Genomic DNA, 18,067 nt, shown 5'->3' on the forward strand with positions numbered 1-18,067 from the left:
AAATAATAATTTAATTTGACATATCGGGTGGAGTGTAAACTTGTGTAAGATGTCAAATTGCCACATCAGCCATCAAATTTAAATTTGATGTTTGGTATTTGACATCTCCCTTGGAGATGCTCTAAGATGTCAAATTGCCACATTAGCCATCAAAATTAAATTTGATGTTTGGTATTTGACATCTCCCTTGGAGATACTTTTTTATAGAGATGAAGATGCACACAAGCATACACCTCAGCAATCGCTGTCGTGTTATTCAAGGCTTACCAAGCCAAACCAGACATTGATAGCATCTAGCATGTTGCTGTATTCATGAAAAGTTAAAACACATCCTGTTTTTTGCTGGAAATAAAACACAGTTGTTGGTTTACAATTGCAACTTGTCCGCCCCAAATTCTTGGCTTTGGCGGTCAAACCAAAGGAAATTTAAACCCTATTGCGATAGATAGATGAAGGGTTGGCTGAGTTGGGTATGACACACGATAGATAGATGTATATTATATCATCCTTTCAATTTTCCCCCCTTTTTTTTTTGGAAATATTTTTGCCCATCATTTTAATTTGAGGTGTATCCTCATTACCATATTTAACTCTTTGCTTTATATTTATAGAACTATGATTATGTTAATGAATACATGTCAAGTGTTGAGAAAAGTGGTGAGTAAAAATACTATATTTTTTTTAACTTTAAAAAAAAATGGCCCGCTTTTATTAATTAATTTATATGCGAATGAGTCAATGGAAAATGTCAATAACTTATAGAATGGTGTCTCGGATTCGAACACGTGAGTGTGTTAGAAAATTCCTCATTCTCTTTCTTTGGCAAAAACCAAAAAAAAAGTTATATAAAGCTCAGCGCACTGTGCATCGCATTAAGTTTGGTTCATGTGGTGGAGGCTGCATCTGATTGCTTGGCCTTGGAGAAAGTCCAATCGGACTTGTATTCTTCAGTCTTCTTCAAACCGCGGTCCAACCACTTTGACGAATTTTCTTCTTTCCTGGGAATTTGCTTTTAACTTTAATTTTGTGTAAAGTCTAAACAAGCCCTTTCACTGTTTCAAATTCCATCCACGCTCGCTTTCTATGTGTTGAATTGAACCCCCTCGTTACAATTGAAGACATTTTTCTGAGTACGAATGATACTCTAAACTACAAGGTGGAGAAGAAATAAGGCGTCATGGAGGACAATTGATGTCATTTAAGTGACTTGGCTTTAGCCAAGAGCCTCCGAAAAAAACTCGAAGAAGGCCGGATTAAATTTTTGTTCCTCGTAGTTTAATTCTTTTTTTTTTTCTTCACTTTGGTATAGGTTATTTTAATGTTGGTAATTTAGTCTGATTTGCAATGAAGTCCAACTTATAAATTTAATCAAATAATAGATGAAATTTAACATGGCAATATAGAAACATCATGCGTAATTAAGGACACCTTTTTTTTCTCTCTCCAAAACATACATTTGGAATCAACCAAAAACATTCTTAATATATAGTTTAGTTATGAGATGAAATTAAATACACGTAATTAATATAATAGAAAGAAAAAAAAATTGAATCCAAGAGTACACGTCGTTCCCACCTGTGCCAGGAATTTTTTAGGCTCCAACCAGAGCTTGTGGTGAGCTTAATTCCATGGTGGCCCGCCATTTCTGATAAAGTGAAGTCAAAGAGATCCGCAAAGCCATATCCAATAATGTTATTGGTTATATCTCTCACGGTGCAAAAGCTGCGTCCTCAGATCCACACCGCGTGGACCATCCTAATTACAACCTGAAGAAATAGAGCTACCCATCATTTGCACATGTGTGTTTTCATGTTAAGATATACATAATAAAGCTTAAGCGTGTGCGTGAGAGAAATTCTTTCTCCTCCAATTTAGATTATCGCTTGTACATAATAAAAAAGAGCCTTAAACGTTAATTGGTTAGTAAGTTAATAAGACTCGTTTTGATCCACTTCACAACTTATCTAATGATCCGAGTTGTTAGCCAATATATATAATATGCATGAACATACACATATTTTTTTTCGGTTTCCCAAGGTATCCCTAGGCATGGCCCAGGTCTAATCCTCCGAGATACTGTCGGGCACATATGCGGAGACCTCTCCCAAGAAAGTTTTCTGCATCTACAAGGACTCGAACCCGAGACCACTTGCTTAAGCGACTAGAGCCCCTTCCACTCTAACCAACCTTCATTGGTATACACATATTTTTTCACCATCACGCATATGAGGTAATAGAAGTTACCATCAACTTTAGTTACCTTTTCGATATTTCTGTTTGTTAATTATTCATGATAACGCAGTTACAATTAAATAAAAAGTTATAAATTCATTATTTTCTGGAAATGATGGTAAAGAATGATCAGGCATGGGATGAGAGCTCACATATATTATACATAATACATATCTTCGTAATATATCTACATCTAACCAAATCAAGACTTTTGGGGTCCAAATGGGTATATATACGATATGACTCATATGTTTTCTTTTCTCTAGTATATTGAAAACACCAGATTTTCTTTGAGTCTCTCTCTTTTCTACATGAGAATAGGCCTCACGGCTCACGTTATAAGTTATAACCCCTCATTATAGCCTCTCTCTATTGACTTCGGGTGTTCGATGTGTTTACATAAACCTCAGAATTTGGCTTTGAGTTTAGCATCATTGGGTTTTGAGTTGAAGGTTCAAACTCACATCTGGGTTTGGATTGTGACGAAAAATTAGAAATGGATCAATGTTTTCAGGTCTCTTAACTTTTTTTTTTTTGGAATCATAAACTGACAGCCTACAGGTAAAAATGTGTAGACAAGGGCCACACAGAGCACCCAAGGTTAAAGAAAGTGTAAAAAATTACTTGTAATGAGCTTGAATTACATTGGGTTGAAGATGAATGAAACAGATTGATAGGAATGTGCAGTTCAAACAGGCTCAAGATGGCCATGAGCATATACAGATGAAGAGAAACACATTAAACAAGGCCATGGAGAAATTAATGCATAATAAAGTCCAAAAAAGAAGGGTGGAGCTAGAAGAGGGCAAAAACCAGAGCAAATAATTATCTGATAGAACAGAACACAACAAAATATATGGGGCTCAATCTGAAAGAAGCCAAATTGCAAAGGAAAGGAGACCTTGAGTTGCTGGATAGCTCCAACTCCAACATGGAAGTTAACCAACATCACCAGCAATCTGAAAACAAATTAATAAAGCACAAACAAAATAGAACATGGCCAACTGCATGCACCAGCAAACATAAAACCCAAAATAGTATCTTCAGATATTTCTGCAAACAAAAGCATGAATATTGCAGATTCAGCTGCTGTGGGACTTGCTCAAGCCTCAACTCAAGGTACAAATTGAAAATTTCTGATTTAGTAAATAGTCGGTGCACATAATAACTGAAATTCAGAGTGATCCGGTCACGTATCACTATAATAACATGGAAGAACAGTTGACTAGTCACCTGCAAAAAAATTTCACAAGTGCACTGCTAGCTGAAAATACATTAAATATAAATGATAATACAGCTTCAATAAATAAAAGTTTACTACTTTAATTCTTCCTATATATCAGCTAGCTGCTAGTTTCTCCGCCATGGGCTAGCTGGTGGGCATGTTGTGGTAGGCTAGGAACTGGTGTTGGCCACCATGGGAGTACGAATGGGAAGAAATAAAAATTATTGAGTTTCCTCTTTTCAACTATCTTTGACCACTTTCTTGTACGAATGTTGCACATTAGAACATCTGCATCCACATATAGATAAAAAATATCATCATTATTTGGGTCGAAAGATAGCCTCTCAACAACTCGTGCATCATCCGGATACATATCTTGGTCGAAGGAATAAACGTTGTGTTTACTCAAACACAATTCGCCAGCTCCCTTGACCATATAATCATGATCTTGTCGTTTCAAATCCCAAACAAACAGAGTTTTGGTATCTGTGTCAAAGTCACACATCCGCAACAACCCTCCACACACACCTAGGCACTCAACTACAAAATGGTCGGCTACAGGCATAGCAAATACCACGAAACGACATTTATGATCAATAATATCACCACCATTGCTACTACCACTACTAGTGCTAGTACTGCTATTGTCCTTGAACGGATCCAACCCAAGAACCAGAAAATAGCCATAATCATGACCCGACCAATACAACACTCCATTGTACGAAAAGGCCATAGCATCGAGATAATCATAAGAAATTCCTCGTGGGGATGATACAACTAACTCGCTCCATTTGCCAGTCTCAAAAGAGAAGATCTCCACATTAAAATTGAAGCAGTATTCATCATGATCAAATACAAATTGACGATCGGGAGGAAGAATTCTCACAACCTTGCACCTAAACTTGGCATTAAGCTGGATGACATGTCCATTTGGATCGTCTTCCTCATAGTAGGGACTATCACAGATGAATCCCACTCGTACAATGTCATAGCATCGAGTAGGGGTGGGAGGAAGAGCAACCCATTGCATGGTGTATGGATTGCATATGTAGTAATTGTGTTGATCAAACAAGCTATCGCAGCATAAAATCAAGTCATTGTAAGTCCCTACCACAACTGGCTCTGTTTCCAAATGGTCGAAACTCTCGAGTCTTTTCAACATAGGAGTTAACACTTCGGACAACGAAACTCTGTTAAATAATTCCTCCGCATTGCGGCTTATCAAAGTGCGTACAGTCGGTGTTTTCCTATGACTTTGGAGACGCAAAAAGCGGTCAATAAAATAAGGAGCAGAAATGAGAGTGAGCCAACGCTTGCACACACACTTGCATTGAAAAATGAATTTACCGCAAGGAACTCGACAAAGTATTTCAACCAACACAAGCTCAGGGAGATCATGAATATCCATCAATTTCGATGATTGCCTTTGCCTTACGGATGATGATCTATCTTTTTAGGTGGATACGCTTCAAGGGACAGCTGGGCTCTACTGCTTCCTCCAATGGCAGCACAACTTAATTAGGATCTACTTCAAGATGGTGTTTCAAATTTCAATACATACAAGAAAATATATAAAGGAAATAAATAAATAAACTAAGAAAACGAATGCAGCTAAAATAGAATCAGCAAAATGAAACCAAATACAGGAAACTGCTTGCTTAGTTACTTGGTACAATAGAACTCTATGCATTTGTGAACCCTAAATCTAGAATTTGGGATTTAGGGTTAGAAATTCTACTGTCAATAAATAGGAAATTGGAAATGAAGGATTTTACCTGGTCAAGACTGAAGAGGATGATTTTCTTAAGCACCCAAACAGAAATAGTAGGAACAACAAAGAACCAGAGGAATCAAATGGTCTTTGATTCTTAGAGAAGAGGAGGGAGGAGGAGGAGGAGGAGAGGAGTACAAGTGCAACGATAACCCCCACTGAACTAGTAAATCTTCCAGAAACAACCGCAGTTCATGATTTGGGCTGGAAGCTGAATAGGCCCAAGACGGTGGGAAAATGGGCCTTTGCGCTGTTTTTTTAAATTTTAAACTTTTACCATTAGCCGTACTTAGAAGTGGATATAAGTATTTAATGTTGTTTTATTTTATGATTATTTTAAACTTTTAATTAATGTTAACTATTTTTTATATTATTTTTTAATAGAGATTGACCAATTAAAATAGTTATAGCATTTATGACTCCCTAAAATAGAGAGCATGATTGGAGTTTAAATTTTATAGAGAGTTCCTAAAATAGTTTTTAACTAAATTTTAACTAAAAAATAGAGAGCATGATTGTGATGTTTTTAACTTAAAACCACTGTTTTTTAGATCTAGTTTTGAAAACCTAAACTATAAAATAACTCAAAAACACCCAAACACTTGAAAATAGAAATTAATATATATATATATATATATATATATATATATATATATATATTTTTCTTCTAGAAATTGTTTTTAAGTTGCATACCAAATAAATTTGAATATTAAAACATGAATTTTAGAAGTCCTTGTTTCTAAAGTTTTTGAGTTTCCTACTTAAATAGGATACTTAGAACTCTTTGTTTTTAAGAAAAATAATTTTTTTTGCAATTCCCTATTTGAATAGGATACCCAACACCACCTTATTTTGCAGTACGTTTTATTTATTTATTTATTTAAAAACTCAATGAATTTTCGAATTCTTAATCGATAGATAGTGTTGAAATTGTGGATTTTACCTGGTAAAGACTCAAGATGGGATGGATGATTTTGATAATTGAGTATACCCAACACCAGATGCAAATTGTCTTCTATGATATGATTCGTTGGTGTGGTTTTGCACACCGTTCGTTGGCAAGAGACCAATCTAAAGAAAACCTTCATATACTTATTTCAACTTCACAATTTTGTTCTCTGCCCTAGGCCCACAATTTTATGTCCATCCACAAATAATGTTGTGCATGACAATACCTCCATCCACAAATAGATAGCAAACATCCTGATTGTTTGGATCGAAACGTAGCAGCCAAACAAACAATGCATCATCCGGATACATATTTTGGTCCATCGAATAAACCATGCATTGTTTTGACAGTGATTTTGGGAGGACAAGAATGACAATCAATTGGATTACATTATGTATGTATAATATATATTAAATTTGCTTGCCTCGTTTCCTCCGCCATGGCCTTGCTGCTGGGCATGCATGTTGTGGGAGTCTAGGAACTGGTGTTGGCCACCATGGCAGCACATGCACAAAGCTGTGGGAAATTTTGTCTGGAATCTTTTCAACGATCTTTGACCACTTTCTGGTACGAAAATTGTACTTGTACTTGACACTTTCTCCATTCACATACAGATAGCAAACATCCTCATTTTTTGGATCGAAGGGTCGCAGGCTAACATTCGATTCATTATCCAGGTACATATTTTGGTCCAACGAATAAACCATGCGTTTACTCAAACACAATTTGCCATCTTCTTCTGCTTTCAAATAAAATACAATCAGACTTCTGGTAGCCATGTCCAAGCCACACATCCGTATGCAACCTCCGCAAACACCAAAGTGCCGGAGGTCATTTAAAGGCTCATCAAGTGCAATGAAAAGACACTTAGGTTTATCACTAAACGGATCCAACCCAAAAATAATAGAGCAACCATTTTCCTCCCGACCCAACCAATACAATATTCCTTGGTGATGAAAGCTAAGACCATTCAAAGTAATGGCTCGTGGGGACGATACAACTGCCTCACTCCATTCACCAGTCTCGGAAGAGAAAATGTCCACAATCAATTCGAAGGAAAAATCATAATAACCCTTCTCTGGAGGACGAATTCTCACAACCTTGCACCTATACACAGCATTATGATGCATGACATGTCCTTTCTGATCTTCGTGTTCGTCTTCCTTGTAGTTATAGCAGGGGATATCGCAGATGAATCCCACTCGTACCTCAGAGTGGCGGTGTATGGTGAAAGTGGGAATGCGAGGAAGAGCAACCCATTGCATCGTGCATGGATTGCATATGCAGTAACGGTTCAAGTTTCCATAACACAAAATTAAGTCATTATATGTCGCTACAACAGTTGGGTTTGTCCAAGGGTAGAATCTCAGTCTTACCACGTATTCCCTTGCATATATCAGGGTGCGTATTATGTGTCTTCTCTTATCACTTTGCTGACGTAGATAGTGGTCAGCAAAATAAGGATCGGAGATGAGGGTGAACCAACGCTTGCACACGCACTTGCATCGAAAAATTAGTTTACTGCAAGATAGTCGACAGAGTAGTTCAATCAATACAGCATCCGGGAGATCATCAATATTTATCAATCTCCATGGTTTTCTTCGTGACAAGGACGACAGAGAGCTACTGCTTCCTCTCATGTTGTGCCGAAAACCAACAAGAGAAAATAGAGATTTATTAGGGCACACCAACAAACAAGGAAAGGCTAAAGTATATATTGGATAATAGATGTGGTGCCTTGAAACCCTAAGCCACTACAAAGCAAAACCGCGACGTGGGCTATTTAAAAAATAGCCCCATACAAATAAGGCAATTACAACAATTATTTATGGATTACCCACCTCTCGTTCTCTCTCCTCAACCTCTCGTCTCCTACTGCTCAAACAAATCGAAACTTACCCCTTTTCTTTTGTAAGCTCATCTCTCCCAAAACAACCCAGCAACCCCTTTCTCTTCTGATTTTCTTTTCACCCCGATGCCTCCATTTTTTTGGCTATCTCCTTGTTTTTGACAGAGTTTGTTATCTCCCTAGTTTTTTTAGGGCGTTTCTTTGGCTTTGGGCGGTCCTTTTAGATCAAATCTCAAATCTGAGATCTTATATCTCAGATCTGAGAGCTAGAGTAGGGCTTGCTTCAGTCATGGCTTTCCTTGTTGTTTGTACCATATCTGACCCTCCACTCATCCAACGACACGTGCATCACTTAAACTCCCCAAATGCCCAAGGCTCCGAACAATCAGCATCGGCTACTGATGATATTGTCTCAAAGCAGCAAAAGATCATCATAAGCCCAACACAGCCTACAATCGGTATTCCCTACCGATTCTGCAGAATCAACCTCGAAGCACCCGCCTGAAATATCTAAGGACTCGTGTCAACCTCATAGGGCCCTCCCACGAGTCCCACATCGAAAATGAGTACTAAGAGCACACAAGATGCCTTCTATAAATAAGCCCATTCACTACAATACAGGGGTAAGACTTTTCAGCTTGACTTTTATACTTTTATATGGTCAACAACAGGAGCTCTTATAAACAATCTTACTTGAGCATCGGAGGGTCTTAGGCTGGTTCCACACCGGTTCCATAGACCTCACGAGCTTCGCTTATCTTCCCTTCAGGATCAGCATCCAAGGACAGGGAGAATCTCTGCCTATCACTCAATCGATCTGCTAGATCGTCCACATCTCTTGTAAGTTGCACTCATCTCTATCTGTTCAGTTTTAGTGCCAACAGATTGGCGCCGTATGTGGGAATCACTTATCGATCAACCCATATCTCCAAAACTCTGAGACCAAAAAATGAATCCATCTTCGGTCCTCCCTTCCGATAGCCCTATCCTCGGCCTCGGCGGCGAGCCAAGTCTAGCTCCCTTGCTTCAGACGCCACGAACGGACACGCCTGCTCGACCGACCACTCTAGAGGCTCGTATGGAGACCCTACAGCAGGATATGGCAAGGATGCAGGAGCACAACAACATTCTCGCCTCTAAACTGGATGACACCCAGAGGCAGCTGCATCACCAGCAAACATTCTCCGCCCAGTTGCAGGACGGTCGGGAACCAACCACACAGCTTCGGCAGGAGAAATCATTTAGAAGCGTACGGAAGCCCACTGTCCAGGATAGAGGGAAGCGGCAGGCCCCGCACGAACCGACTGTCTCCCGACGACTGTTCGTGCCCACTCCAAAGGAGCGTCATCCCGAATATCGAGTTTACTCCGATTGTCGTGAGAGGATCAACGATCGGCGGAGGGAACGGCAATCCTCACCCATCCAGGTCCGGGCGAAGCTTGACGATCGGCGATTGGAGGCTCTCGGACCGAAATCCCCCATACGCCGGCGGTACGGTACGATCGGTCTGGAAGAAACGGACGAATCAGATTACGTTCCAACATCTCCAGGAACCACCATCTCATCAGCAGGGCCCTCTACAAAAAACTACAGCCACCAATCGACCCAACATAACGATCGGCAAAGAGGAAACTGCGAAAGAAGCCCCAACCGAACTGAGGATCGGGAAAAACGAGGTCACAATGCTGACCAGCGCACGAGGAACCGAGCGATCGAGCCCTTTGGTGATGATCTTCCCTCTACCGATCCAACCATTCGTCTCCTCCTACAGAAGATGAATCGCATTGAGGAGGATTAAAACCAGGCTCGGACACCAACTTGGGGAACAGTACAGCCAGGGCCATTCACCGATCGAATCCGGACATTCAGACACGAGAAAGAGGTCCAAGCACTCCGAATCTCGTTCTACTCAGGGGTGGAAGATCCCGTTATCCACATTCATACCTTCCAATCAGCTTTGGGTTGTAAAGCTCTGACAGATGAAGGTCAGTGTTTAGTATTCCCCTCTACCCTAACCGGAGCTGCTCTGAATTGGTTCTACCGAATGGAGCCAGGTACGGTCGACTCGTTCGATCAGTTAAAGCAAAGCTTCCTCAACCATTTTATGATTCAGACCGATCGCCTATATTCTGCCGATGACCTCTACACCGTTCGGCAGCAGGACGATGAGCCATTGAGAGAGTATGCGGCTAGGTTCAGCCATGAGTACTCCCGATGCCCAGAAACTGATGACAGGGCAGCCTTCGGCGCCTTCAAAAGCGGCCTTCGGTCGTCTCAGTTTCGGTATCTAGTCCACAGCAGCAACTGGACCACTTACTCCGAGTTAATGAAGCAGGCAGCCATCCACGCCAAGGCCGAACATTTCAACTCCAAAGGATCGGCTTCGGCCCTAATAAGCAAAACGGCGTCGACCGATCAGCCTCCAACGCAAAATTACGACCGATTCCCGGTCAATCGATCGGCAAACCTGGACCCCTACCGAACGGCACCCCCTGTCCCTGCTTTTTCCACGCAACGAAATAAGCGGAAGGACAATTTCCGGGATCGGCAGGACAACAACAAGAGGAATCGGCCAGACGAAATCTTCACTTTGCTCAACACTACCTATGAGCATGTTCTCCTGACCGAAGGGGATATGATACCGAAGCCGAACAATCGAAAACTCCCTCGGCAGAGTGAAAAGGACACCGGTGTCTTCTGTCGGTACCACCAGTACAACGGCCACGATACGGAATCATGCATCGCACTTCGCAAAATTGTCGAACGCCTCATCAACGACGGAAAGCTGGATCAGTATTTAAACACCAAATCAGCAACGGATAAATCGTTGAATCGGCAGATCAATATGATCAGTGGAGGAGCGCCCATTGCCGAAGCCAGCAACCGATCCGTCAAAAACTACGTTCGTGCCGTTCGGCATCCGCAGATCCTCAGCGTAGCGGGAGGACGCAATGACAAGATTCAACGAAACGGTTGGGAACCTATCACCTTTTCTGAAGAGGAGGAGCGAGGCATCATCTTCCCCCACTCCGATCCCATGATCATACGGGCCGATATCTCAGATTTTGATGTAGGCCGAATCCTTATAGACACCGGTAGTTCAGTCAATGTGCTATTCGCCGACGCTTTCAACGCCCTTGGCGTAGATCCTCGGCATCTGAACAAAGACATCACCCCTCTCCTGAGCTTCTCTGGCGACGTGGTTGAACCAATCGGCAGTGTCCAGCTCCCATTCGCCGTCGGTACCATCCCCAGACGAACGGTCATCTACACTCATTTCCTAGTGGTCGACTGCCCAACGGCATACAACGCTATCATCGGCAGGACGGCACTCACGAAAATGAAGGCCATGCTGTCACCACACATGCTCCTCCTCAAGTTCCCCACACACGCTGGCGTCGGCCAGGTGCGAGGGGACCAATTGAGTGCACGGACGTGTTACGTTTTGGCAACCAAAGAATCGGCAAGGGTTGCGCTTCGCGAAACATACTCGGTCGCCACCAACTTGAGCGTACCGAACAGTAGGGGAACGGACAAACCGGATGACCCCCGGGATGAGGCCGTAACCCCACAAGCGCAACCCGCTGAAGATTTAGAATCGGTCATCCTCTCCGAAGCACAACCGGACAGACATGTTCGAATTGGTACCACCCTGAGTTCGGCACTGAGGGCCGATTTTATCACCTTCCTGCGCACCAATGCAGAAGTCTTCGCCTGGTCATACGACGATATGCCCGGCATCGCCCCGAGCGTCATCAGCCACAAGCTCAGCATCTGCCCCACTTTCAAACCCATCAGGCAGAAACGGCGGGCCTACGATGCCGAACGGTATGAAGCAATGAGGCTCGAAGTAGACAAACTGAAGACCATTGGCTTCATCCAGGAAGTAACCTACCCAATTTGGTTGGCAAATTCGGTTTTAGTCAAAAAATCAAACGGCGCCTGGAGAATGTGTCAAGACTATACCGATTTAAACAAGGCTTGCCCAAAGGACAGCTTTCCTCTGCCACGGATCGATCAGATGGTAGATGCCACGGCAGGCCATGAACTTCTCAGCTTCATGGATGCATACTCAGGCTACAACCAAATATTCATGAGCCCTGCCGATCGCGAACACACGGCATTCATCACCGACAAGGGACTTTACTGCTACAAGGTCATGCCGTTCGGCTTAAAGAACGCTGGGGCAACATACCAGCAATTGGTCAACAAAATTTTTTCCGACCTCATTGGCACCTCGATGGAAGTTTATGTGGACGACATGCTGGTCAAAAGCAGAACGGCCGATTCCCATCTCCACAACCTCTCGCTCATGTTCGGCGTCTTGAAAAAGTACAACATGCGCCTCAACCCGAGCAAGTGTGCCTTCGGCGTTTCCTCGGGCAAATTTCTCGGCTTCATGATCAGCCAACGAGGAATCGAGGCCAACCCTGAAAAAATCAAGGCATTACTCGACATGCAGGTATCGAAGACACAGAAGGATATTCAGAGTCTGACTGGGCGTGTCGCCGCTCTGGCCCGATTCATATCGAAGGCTACCGATCGGTGTGCTCCATTCTTCAAAGCCCTCAAAGGAAGCAAACGGCAGATTGTCTGGACTGCCGAATGCGATCGCGCCTTCCAAGATCTTAAGGCCTACATGAGCAGAGCACCCCTATTATCCACCCCTCTTCCCGGCGAAGAACTCATCCTCTACCTCTCGGTTTCGGCAACGGCACTTAGCTCTGTGCTCATTCGCAAGCCGAACGGCATAGAACTCCCCATTTTCTACACTAGTCATGCTTTGCAAGACGCTGAGATTCGGTACCCCGAGCTAGAAAAACTCGCATACGCTCTCGTCCTTTCAGCATGCAAGCTTCGACCGTACTTTCAGGCTCACAGCGTTACCGTCCTCACCAATCAGCCTCTGCGCCAGATACTACAGAGACCGGAGACCTCAGGTCGGCTAGTCAAATGGGCCATCGAGCTCGGCGAATTCGACATCCACTACCACCCTCGTCCTACCGAGAAAGGACAGGCTGTAGCCGATTTCATCTCTGAGTTGACCGCGCCCGAAGGGCCAGATCCGACGGACCCCGCCTCCGATTCATCTTCGATTGTGCCAGTCGCCCACCCGACCGAAGGAATCTTTAATCCAACGATCCCCCTTTGGACACTCTACGTGGACGGTTCGTCCAACCGACAGGGCAGCAGAGCTGGCTTAGTACTCAAGGCCCCTGACCAGACAACCATCGAATATGCCATCCGATTCCAATTCCGGACTTCCAACAACGAAGCCGAATATGAAGCTCTGTTGGCAGGCCTTCGGCTCGCTAAAGAAATGGGCGCTCAGCAACTCAGGATCTGTAGCGACTCACAACTTGTCGTCAATCAGATACTGACTGAATTCGAAGCCAAGGATACTTCGATGGTTGCCTACTTGACACACGCTCGCCGATTGCTCCACCACTTCACTGCGTACCAAGTTCAACAGATCCCCAGATCCGAGAACAGCCACGCCGATGCTCTCTCACGCCTTGCATCGGCGATCGACGACAACGTAGGGCGCCATGTGCCGATCGAGATCCTCGCTCGGCGCAACACCACCGATCTCGAGATACATGCCGTTCGGCAGGACCCAAGTTGGATGGATCCTATCCACGCCTACCTCGCAAACGGCACGTTGCCTGACAACAAATCTGAAGCTAAGACTATCCGCCGCCGATCGGCACGATACCTCCTTCTGAATCAGATTCTCTATCGGCGTGGTCATTCCTTACCATTGCTTCGGTGCATGACCCCGCAGCAAGGAAACTACGTCCTACGAGAGATTCAAGAGGGAACCTGTGGGGACCATTCTGGGGCCCGATCATTGGCTTTCAAAACCATTCGGCAAGGGTACTACTGGCCGACTCTCCATGCCGATGCCACCACCCTGGTCCGGAAGTGCGATCAATGCCAGCGTTTCGGCTCCGTTCCAAAACTGCCTGCCGAACCACTCTCTCCGATTGTTAGCCCATGGCCCTTTGCTCAATGAGGTTTAGATCTCATCGGCCCCATGCCCCAAGGGATAGGACAGCTCAAGTACGCCATCGTCGTGGTCGACTACTTTACAAAATGGACCGAAGCCGAAGCTTTGGCAACAATCACTGCAGCCAGGGTTGAACATTTCGTATGAAAGAATATTATTTGTCGATTCGGCCTCCCGAACGCAATAATCACCGACAACGGAAAACAATTCGACTCCTCTCAGTTTCGGCACCTATGCCACCGATTCGGGATCAACTTGTTCTTCGCCTCTCCAGCACATCCACAATCGAACGGCCAAGTCGAAGCCATCAACAAGATCATCAAGAAGACGCTGAAAAAGAAGCTTGGGGTAGCTAAAGGAGCGTGGCCCGATCTCCTTCCGGAAGCATTATGGGCTATCAACACCTCCTACCGACGGTCGACTGGCGAGACGCCATTTTCCCTTGCCTTTGGTACCGAAGCCGTTGTTCCAGTCGAGATCAACGCACCTTCGTGCCGAACGGCATCTTACAAGCCAGAGCAAAACGAAGCCCTGCTCACGCTCAACTTAGACCTCATTGATGAACACCGTTTCCAGGCTCAGCTCCGGAACGCTGCCTACAAGCAACGAACCGCTCGCTACTACGACTTGCACGTCAAACGCTGATCGTTTAGGGTGAAGGACTGGGTTCTACGTAAGGTCTCCCCCGCCACAAAGGACTCCAACGAAGGCACCCTTGGCCCTTCATGGGAAGGTCCTTATGAAATTGTCAAAATCTGCCGACCGGGAACTTACCAACTGCGTGGTACTGATGGTCAAACCCTCGGCCACCCTTGGAATGTAGAGCACCTCAAATACTACTACAAATGATATCATCTTCGGTTTTCACCTTTGGCCATCACCTTTGTACAAGTGCTTGCACCTTCAGTCATCACCTTCGGTCGTCAATTTTGTAACCGGTTTATTTTAATACAATCCCTATTCTACACATACAGCATTGCCCAAAACAAACGGTATTTTACTCTAAATATGTTACCAACGGCATGCACACATACACGAATATTGGAGTTAACAAATCAACCGAACGCAAGTAAACATTGGATAAAATAGCCACAAACGAAGGGCAAACTGTATCAACACAATGCCGTTCGGCATATTTCAAAAAAATTGTTTTTACATTCCCAAAATATGCAAAAATGAAGGTAAACAGATCTAAGCTAAAGGGGGATCGGCAGCAGCTTCTTCAGCATCAGGAACGGCAGACGCAGGCTCGGCAACGGTTGACGCTTCGGCGATCGGCGCGCTTGTTACGGTCGGTGTAGGATGGCCCTCATCCTCCTCGCTGCTAGATTCGGTGTCATCGGTTTCCTTGGGCTCGGCATCCTCACCCTTGTACGCCTCCACCATCTCTTCGGTCACCTTTTCCGGCAACGGCGGTGGATCCCGGAGGAAGTTCATGTTTAGCTTTTTGTCTGCGTTGTACCGCTTGAATCGGTACAGCAGATCGTCACACTGCTCCATAACCTCTTTGTCCAGCATCAGCGTGAACTCCTCCGTGGAACGGTATTCAGCAACGGCTTTCGCCTTCGCTTCTTCCAGCTCCCTGGCATGCGACCGTTCGGCCGCATCCAACACCACCTCCACCGCAGCCTTCGCCTCCTGGGCCGCAACCAGCTCCACCTCCGTTGCCGCCACTTTCGAAGATAACTCTGCAATCTTCGCAGCATTCTCTTCGGCCCGCCGATCGGCTTCCTGGATGAGCTTCCCGGCTTCAGCGATCTTCGAACGGCTTTCCTCGAATTTCTTCTGGTACCGTTCGACAGCATTGACAGCTCGCTTGACGCAGAGCCACATTTCCATATCAGCCTGCAAAACAAACGACAGACAGATTAGTACGTACCGAATCAAAAGACACTTGACAACAAAACACCTATACACACTTACTGCAGCCTGAAGCCGGAAGGCACGTCTGGTCTGCTCACGCAACGTCTTCATCGACAGCTGCTCGATCTCAGATAACTCCATTTGGGCGCCATCGATCATGCTGTTGATGAACGGCACGACCTTCCGAGGGCATGCAACGTTCACCGGCCCCTCCTCTCCCTCTCCTTCATCATCGGGAATCAGCACCGATGTCCCCTCATTAGGACCCCTCGGACGCTTCGGCAGCGGGGTCGCATCGAGAGCCCCTTCGATCATCCTTTTGCCAGTGACCTGCAGGTGGACCTCCCGAACAACTTCAGCTTCGGCCACCCGCTTCTCTCGGCGGCGATCAGCCACCGTCTGCTCATCCGCCGACGTCCCTCCCGCTGGCCCTGCCGTCCTCCTCTTCTTCGGCCCGGGGGACTGAACCTTCTTCGTCTTTGGCGCCCCTTGCCCCTCTAGACGCCTCCTCGTCGCCTCGCTCATAGGCCTCCCTCCTGCCACTGCAAAAAAAACACAAAGTCAGAAAGGAAACGGCAGCATAGGAAAATCGACAAAACAGACCCTGCCGAACGGCATCTCTTACTCTGCCTTTTTTCTTCTTCCTCTTCCTCCTTCACCCTCCGATCGTGTTCGGCCCTACCGATCAGGCCTGCCTTGAACAGATTCCGAAAGTAGAGCAGCTCCTTAAAAAAGCGATCTTCTTCGGCAATCTTTGCTCGCACCCGCTCTATCGCCTCTATCTCTCGGATCGGTGCGGCCGGCCGTTTCAAGGACACTAAAACCAACTTGCAAACGGTCAGTAAAAAAAAAAAAATAAAAAAATAAAAAAAAAACAAAAAACAAAAAAACCCTGCCGAACGGTAGGTCCTATCCTACCGACTGTCTGGAAGGTCGTAGGGATCCGCCTCTCAACGATCACTCCTGGTGCTGACTCCCAATCACCACAGACAATCACCTGACGCTTGCGCCAGGTCTTTTGAGAGTTCGGCACCCCAACCACGAAGTGCCCACGCTGCCCTGCCGAGAGACAGTTGGACTGAACCCACCCTCCGTGATCGGCACTCTTTGCCCTCGTCACACTGTACAGCTGGGCGAACTGTTCGTAGCTTGGCTCCCCCTCACCAGCCAAGCTGAACGCCGCTATTGTCCCGAGCAACGTAATCCAAAAGTTTGGATTATACTGCCCCGGTGCATAGCCGATCGCCGCCAGGATCTTCTGCACCGAATGCCTCAACGGTAGCCGAAGCCCATGCTTAAACACGTCGGTGAAGAAGACCACCCCCTTGTCATTGTCACTAAGCGACTCTAAGGGCCCCGGAATACGCATCCCTACCGATTCCGGAATATTGTACTCCGACCGAATCTTAGCCAACTCAGATTCGGTTAGTGTGTTCAGCTCTAAGTCGTCTACTCCGAACACAGGTTTCGTGGGCTTTGCCATCGGGATCCGTTGTCTACCCCTCACGACCCTCAACACCCCTTCCCCTGGGGCGGCAACAGACACGCCACCCCATTCGGCCTCACGACCCGAAGTCGAAGGCTCACCACCCCCAGGCACTTTCGTTGAAGTGCCCCCAGCCTCGGCACGCTCTCCTGCCCCCTCCAGTATCTCACAGCTCGAAGAGCTTGCAGATTCAGAACTCCCACTCTCTTCGGCAGAACTCCCCGAGGACGACTCATCCTCGAATGCCCTCGGACTACGCCTACGCTCGGATTCGGTATCTGACATCTACAAACAACACACGAAGGGACACTAAGGGCTATGCTAGAATCAAAATCCTATTCTACCTCCTAAAAACACTATGTTCACGCGTGTTCATGCGTGTTCATGCTCGTTCATACATTGTTCAAACAAAATTCATGGAATTCCACACTTTGATCCACGGAAATATGAAAACACGGCAACATACCTTGTTTGCACGGTGGCTCAAACTCGCCGGAAATCGCCTCCGCCTTGTTCAACCTCGCCGGAAATCGCCTGCTCCGCCTTCGCACGGTTGCCGGAAATCGCCTCTCACAAGCTCTCTTTGCTCTCAGAAATTTCCAAGTATTTGAACTCTCGTCTCCTCCTCACATTTATAAAGCCGATTTAGCATCGGGAAGCGAAACGACGCATCGGGATACGA

General features: G+C 45.5%; 2 protein-coding genes across 4 annotated transcripts; both read right to left on the bottom strand.

The window, feature by feature from the left end:
- Positions 1 to 3,341: 3,341 nt before the first annotated feature.
- On the bottom strand, positions 3,342 to 5,379 carry LOC110760742 (F-box protein At1g49990). 3 transcript variants are annotated; one of them, XM_021963061.2, is made up of 2 exons: positions 5,233 to 5,379; positions 3,342 to 4,946 (listed from the first exon to the last, which is right to left on the bottom strand). In XM_021963061.2, exon 2 carries the CDS (start codon positions 4,863 to 4,865, stop codon positions 3,576 to 3,578), a length of 1,290 nt encoding a protein of 429 aa, XP_021818753.1. In that variant the 5' UTR covers positions 4,866 to 4,946; positions 5,233 to 5,379; the 3' UTR covers positions 3,342 to 3,575. The 3 variants fall into 3 exon arrangements, with proteins under 3 accessions (XP_021818753.1, XP_021818751.1, XP_021818752.1); XM_021963059.2 differs by having other exon boundaries at positions 3,342 to 4,982; XM_021963060.2 differs by having other exon boundaries at positions 3,342 to 4,985.
- A 9,848-nt stretch (positions 5,380 to 15,227) lies between these two features.
- Positions 15,228 to 16,040, bottom strand: LOC148295484 (uncharacterized). Its single transcript, XM_088250207.1, has 2 exons — positions 15,960 to 16,040; positions 15,228 to 15,881 (listed from the first exon to the last, which is right to left on the bottom strand). Exons 1-2 carry the CDS (start codon positions 16,038 to 16,040, stop codon positions 15,228 to 15,230), a joined length of 735 nt encoding a protein of 244 aa, XP_088106333.1.
- Between the last annotated feature and the right edge of the window lie 2,027 nt (positions 16,041 to 18,067).

This window comes from Prunus avium, chromosome 3, assembly GCF_965620075.1.
Source record: "Prunus avium chromosome 3, drPruAviu1.hap1.1, whole genome shotgun sequence".
In the NCBI taxonomy this organism is placed as follows: Eukaryota; Viridiplantae; Streptophyta; class Magnoliopsida; order Rosales; family Rosaceae; genus Prunus; species Prunus avium.

What these genes read in the sequence shown, in the direction of transcription:
- LOC110760742 (XM_021963061.2), bottom strand. Translation starts at nt 4,865, where the DNA reads ATGGATATTCATGATCTCCCTGAGCTTGTGTTGGTTGAAATACTTTGT.
- LOC148295484 (XM_088250207.1), bottom strand. Translation starts at nt 16,040, where the DNA reads ATGGAGTTATCTGAGATCGAGCAGCTGTCGATGAAGACGTTGCGTGAG. An exon ending in CCTTCCGGCTTCAGGCTGCA is followed by an intron (nt 15,882 to 15,959) that starts GTAAGTGTGTAT and finishes TTTGTTTTGCAG; the next exon opens with GCTGATATGGAAATGTGGCT.